The sequence below is a fragment of the Peromyscus californicus genome, unplaced genomic scaffold (genome assembly GCF_007827085.1).
Source record: "Peromyscus californicus insignis strain IS unplaced genomic scaffold, ASM782708v3 Scaffold_10__1_contigs__length_136768540, whole genome shotgun sequence".
Taxonomy (NCBI): domain Eukaryota; kingdom Metazoa; phylum Chordata; class Mammalia; order Rodentia; family Cricetidae; genus Peromyscus; species Peromyscus californicus.
Window position 1 is genome coordinate 123,797,385 of NW_026294391.1, and position 6,087 is coordinate 123,803,471.

General features: G+C 33.7%; 1 protein-coding gene across 1 annotated transcript; it reads left to right on the forward strand.

Annotated features, from left to right (window-relative positions):
- The first annotated feature begins 4,048 nt into the window (after positions 1 to 4,048).
- Positions 4,049 to 4,915, forward strand: LOC128116170 (protein FRG1-like). Its single transcript, XM_052747377.1, has one exon. It carries the CDS (start codon positions 4,116 to 4,118, stop codon positions 4,890 to 4,892), a length of 777 nt encoding a protein of 258 aa, XP_052603337.1. The 5' UTR covers positions 4,049 to 4,115; the 3' UTR covers positions 4,893 to 4,915.
- The last annotated feature ends 1,172 nt before the right edge of the window (positions 4,916 to 6,087 follow it).

A 6,087-nucleotide genomic window follows, 5' to 3' on the forward strand; every position in this document is an offset into this window, starting at 1 on the left:
AATTAAAATTCTAAGCAAGGGGGGGGTCACAAGATTTTTATAAATAAGTAAATACAAAATGTCTTTGGAAAACACTATTTGTTTAAGTAATTGTAAAGTTTCACTAAATTGTATCATTTCATATTACGTAATTCTATAGCATAAATGGTAACAGGTTTTCATCTAGGTTTTAGACATGTCACTAGAAAAGATGCAGGGATCATCATGAGAGGGCACAATGATGGTTTCTAGGGGAGGAATAATTTATTTTTACAAGAATAAGGCACCTGAATAGCTACTTATACTCCAGTAGATGGTCCTACACCCACGCACATGCAGCCTAAGTGGGTTTGAAAAATTAGTACGGGAATTTGGGAGAGAAAATGATGGGGGACATAGAGAAGGAATTGAAGAGGAGCGAATGGATAGTAGATTTGATCAAGACACATCACATGCATGTATGAAATTTAAAAATAATTTAAAAACTAGGAAATAAAATTAAACCATGTAAATAGTTGAATGATATGATTCAGCATATCACGCTAATTCAGTAGTTCTATGAACTTTTAGTAGAGGTAGGTAAGGAATTTTTTATGATTAAGTAAGTTTTAGAATTCTGATGTTAAATTTTCATGTGAACATATATGTAGTTGTGTGTATGAATATATGTTCCTGTCTTAGAATTTTTTCAGGATTTGGTATGTGTGAGTTTGCATGACAAATCACCATGAATAGAGTTTAGTGTACATTACAGCACAGATTCATTTGAGGAAGTAGTCTTATATTCTGAATGTCTCGTGAAACTAGTGCTTTGCCAGACAGTTTGATAAATGGTAGTATAGTTTAACAACATTATGCTACTGAGATTTTGTGCATACTTATTGAAGCAATGAAGGAATAAACAGAGCTCTAGAGTTTTATCTTCATAAACAAAGAAGATTCTGTACTTTGACAGATGTGTTATAAAATAGTGGCTTAGGACATAATGCCTGTATTCATTCTTAATTCTATTTGATGCCTACATTTTCTAGCCCATACCTCTGTGACATTAAGCTGTATCAATATAATATTCAGTGCCTTGGGATCCTTGTAAATGGAGGCTATTAAGAGAAACTCCATAGAAGGGTTGCTGAAAGAGTTAAATGAAAGCAGTATAACTCTCATGATATTTTGTAACTATTAAATTTAATGAATGTAAATCTTGTGATCACTAGTAACATTTTATTAAGTGTATTATCTATGGTGTATTGGTAGAAAGATACCAACAAAATCATTCATATGATAGGTGGGTCATTCTGATATTCTTTCCCACTCTCCTTCCTTCCCACCTGTGTTTCTTCCCTTTATTCATCTGAAATTTATCTTAGTATATATTGATAAATAGACAAAGTCCAAGAGAAAAAGAGTTCTTTAAGGACTCAATAGTCAGTGACAATTTTTGAAGGAATATTTCCTTTTTAAGGAAATAGGCTAAAATCAGTTATTCTTATTCAAGAGGGTAGGAAAAAGCAACTGTGAAAATCCCCAGTAGCATAGAGAAAGTGGTGATAAGCATGGTGCTTTGAAATCACATGTTCTTGCCTTTACACTGTATTGTCAGCATTCATTTGAGTGATCTCAAATTAATGATAGGTGGTTATTTTATTATGAAATATGTACAGTTTTTTAGACTATGTGATCAATAAGTAAAACCTATCAGATACAGTTCCATAAAATATAAACAGATAATGTATGTAAAGGATCTAATGCCACAGTAATTGCAGAGAAATTGTTCAGCCTATGTTAAATCTGTTCTAATTATTTTAAAATAGCAATACAGATTTCACAAACTTTTACAAGAATTTGACCATGCCTAAATGAGTTAATTTAGTCTAAATAGAAATTTTAAGAGAATATTCTACAGTAGTATTTTCCATGAGTAGTCTATGCATGAGTAGTTTATATTTAATTGAATTCCTCAGAGGATAAATAGATAATAGATAATAGACAGACAGATGATAGATAGATAGATAGATAGATAGACAGATAGATGAATAGATAGATTATGGAAAATAAGAATTTATGAAATTTTATGTGATCATTTTCTATTAAAAAACTAAAGTCTACATTTGTGTTTTTGGGAATGATAGCTGTTCTAAGTGAGAAATGACATTTTATGAATAACATTTTATTTTAGTTGTTCCTCTAAACCAAGGTAAAATTAAGTATTTAAAATAACTAAACCAAAACCCATCCTTAGAGGTGATGATTTAGATGACCTATGGAAGCTTCTTGTCATTAGAATTTTAACAAACCACCAGGAAATACAAATATGCAACTAGAATTGAGATCCAGATTGTTCTAAGTCTCAGTGGACTTATTCAAAATCTGTGTACCCTTTTAGTACAATCTATTTCTCACATAAATATAGTTTCCTTTCTTATAACTCTATGTGTTAAAGAAATTCTGCACTAGTGATAATCATTGCTTTACTGTGCCTAATAGACACTAGTATTAATGATGCAAGCCTGGAAGATCTCAGCAATGGTCTAATCAGAACAGCACATGGGGAAAGTGGTTTATGTGTGTACTGAAATGTTAGCATTAATGAGGGAATTAATTAATGAAATACATCTTGCTGCAGCCATTTGAAATTTCAGACTTCCTGTACGAAAATTCTCACCACAATGGTCAGCAGCAGCACTGTGAGTACTGATAAAAATTCATTAGGGATTCTTTTTAAAAACTATAGCTGGGCGGTGCTAGCGCATGCCTTTAATCCCAGCACTTGGGAGGCAGAGACAGGTGGATCTCTATAAGTTCGAGGCCAGCCTGGTCTACAGAGTGAGTTCTAGGAAAGGCGCAAAGCTACACAGAGAAACCCTATCTCAAACAAACAAACAAACAAACAAAAAAACAAAACCCTGTGTTCTTCGGGATACATATATATGTGCATACATTTATGATGAGGCATGAGTACATGTGTGCAAGTAGAGGTCCAAGTTCTATATCAAATACCTTCCTGAATCACTTTGCTATTTGATTTCTTGAGACTGGATCTTCTCATTGAGCTTGGAGCATGCTGATTTGACTAGACATGCTGATCAGCAAGCACTAGGGATTCTGGTGTCTCTTTCTTCTCAGGGGTAGGATTGCACAGCTTTTTATGTGGGTGCTGAGGATCCAAACTTAGGACCTCATCCTTGAGTTGCAAGCATTTTATTGTCTGAATTATCTCCTCAGCTCCACATCAGATGTTCCTGAAATATTTTCATGGAAAAATTTTAAAACAACTCGAGTGCTGATTATGAGTGCTGATTTAATAAGATCAGTTTTTTTCAATTAGTATTCATTAAATCTCTCATAAATGCCTATATATTAATATTTTAGAATTTCTTGGCTGTATGCCTCTTTAAAACCTAACCAATTCTGACACTGTCATGACAAAATGCCAAAAGACAATAAGTAAAAATTGAAAACTACTGTTTTCCAATAAAACTTTATTTTCCTGAACAAATGACTGGCTGGATTTCATCCCTACACCATAGTCTGCTAACATGAAATATAGAGGCTAGTAAACACTGATATTTTGGGGGATTATTAGTCTAGTACTATGCACAAGTGAAACAGAAACCGTTGTTGTTTGTGAAAACAGAAATTGACACTGTGTAAAGATTGGAATAAAGACTTAGGCAAGGCTCTGGTAATGGGAAATACCTGTGTACAGGATGAAACTAAACTACAAGACACACTACAGGCTGATTTAAAACATTGGGGAGGGAGAACTGCAAGAAACACACTTAAGAACAAAATAATTGTAATCTTATTGGATATTTATGGGAATGTTAATTTTACTGTAACATGAAAGAGTGAGTAAAACGTGGTCACACAAAAAGGCTATTTATTCCATATACTTTGCATATTGATTTTTAAATTTTAAATTTAAAAATTATAAATCCCAATGTTCATGGCAATAAAATAAGTAAATTCATAAAAGTATAAAGGAATAATTCATATTAAAAAAATAAGACAACAAGGAAGAAGGCAGACGATTCTTGAGGGGCTCCCTCATTTCCTGCCCTTAGAGCCCGCTCTCCGTCCTTCTCCACGTCCTCCTCCCGGTCTGCAGGAACTCTGCCACCTCTGAGTGCCGAACCATGGCCGAATACTCCTATATAAAGTCCACCAAACTCGTGCTCAAGGGTACGAAGGCCAAGAGTAAAAAGAAGAAGAGCAAGGATAAGAAGAGGAAACGGGAAGAAGATGAGGAAACCCATCTTGATATTGTGGGAATCTGGTGGACTGCATCCAACTTTGGGGAGATTTCAGGAACCATTGCCTTTGAAATGGATAAAGGAGTCTATATCCATGCACTGGACAACGGCCTTTTTACACTGGGAGCTCCGCACAGAGAAGTTGATGAGGGCCCCAGTTCTCCAGAGCAGTTTACTGCCGTCAAATTGTCTGATTCCAGAATTGCCCTGAAGTCTGGCTATGGAAAATACCTTGGTATAAATTCAGACAGGCTTGTTGATGGGCGTTCAGATGCAATTGGCCCAAGAGAACAGTGGGAACAAGTATTTCAAGATGGGAAAATGGCTTTATTAGCCTCAAATCGCTGCTTTATTAGATGTAATGAAGCAGGCAACATAGAAGCAAAGAATAAAACAGCAGGAGAAGAAGAGATGATAAAGATTAGATCCTGTGCTGAAAGAGAAACCAAGAAGAAAGATGACATCCCAGAAGACGACAAAGGGAATGTGAAGCAGTGTGAAATCAACTATGTAAAGAAATTTCAGAGCTTCCAAGACCACAAACTCAAAATAAGCAAAGAAGATACTAAAATTCTTAAAAAGGCTCAGAAAGATGGATTTTTGCATGAGACACTTCTGGACAGGAGAGTCAAATTGAAAGCTGATCGATACTGCAAGTGATGGAGATGTTTTTGTGTTGCTTGGTTTTTATGTTGTTGGGGCGGAAGGGTTGTCTGTCTATTTTTATCCTGAACAAAAATATTCAGTACAACTCTGCTTTTACAGAAAAAAATAGGACAACAAAAATATAATAGGGAGAGAATACTTTGTATACACAAAGCTTTTCCATTTTAATATTCCAAAATTTAGTGACTGATGATGTAAGCCAGAACCCAACAAGTAAGCAAATTTCATCCATTTCAGTTCCTCAAATTGACAACTTTGTTAATTTACAACCAGTTCCTACAAAATACAGTTTCCTACTTTTATTTATTATTTGTATGCATGTGGACTGTGTGTGTGATGATGATGATTTTATATGAATGCAGGCACTTGTTTGCCAATGTGCACATAGGGAAGTAAGAAGAAAAATTTCAAGATTTGTTCATACAAACTAGGTAATAGCAAATGGTTTGTAAATATATGATAATCAAACTCTCATTCAAAATCAAATGCATAATAAATGGAGGGTCTTTCTGAAAACACAGTGAAGTGATGAATCATGTAACTTCACAGAAGTCTTGTGTTTCACACACTACGTGTGCACTGGGTCTGTGTACTGTAATGACAATGAAACACCCTGGATCAAATTCCATACTAAGGAAGGTTATAAACTGCAGTGTTTTCTTGTTACATGTAGAGCTTACTCTTCTTATGAAAAAGTAATGGTTTAATTACAAAACTGAAGTCTTATAATAGTTTCTTATTACTATTCCTCTGTATGTAAATACTGAATTAATTTATTTCCATTATATTGTATTAGAATATTTTATTTAAAAATATTGTGTATTTTGGTTGAAAATAAAACTACTCAGTGAAATTTGTAATTAGCACAGAATTTCCAACTGTTACTGAACCTACGTTCTATTATGGATTGATCTGAACTGACATTCTTTCCACTGTTGTTTACAAAAATGAAAATATTCATCAACTCTGAAAAGTAAAAGATTCTTTATGTGGTGTAATAGCAAATATTCTGCCATGGTTTCATTGTTTATATAAGAATAAAAGAACACATATACTTCATTAATATAAAATTTTTCTTTCACAAATAGTAAATTATATGTATATTAACAGTTTATTTTTAATAAAATTTTCTTATTATTAGTAAATGCTTGATTTATGTGTCTACTTCATATACCTATTAGGGTTCACA

Bases quoted from the DNA above. Each gene is read 5' to 3' on its own strand.
- LOC128116170 (XM_052747377.1), top strand. From the start codon at position 4,116: ATGGCCGAATACTCCTATATAAAGTCCACCAAACTCGTGCTCAAGGGT.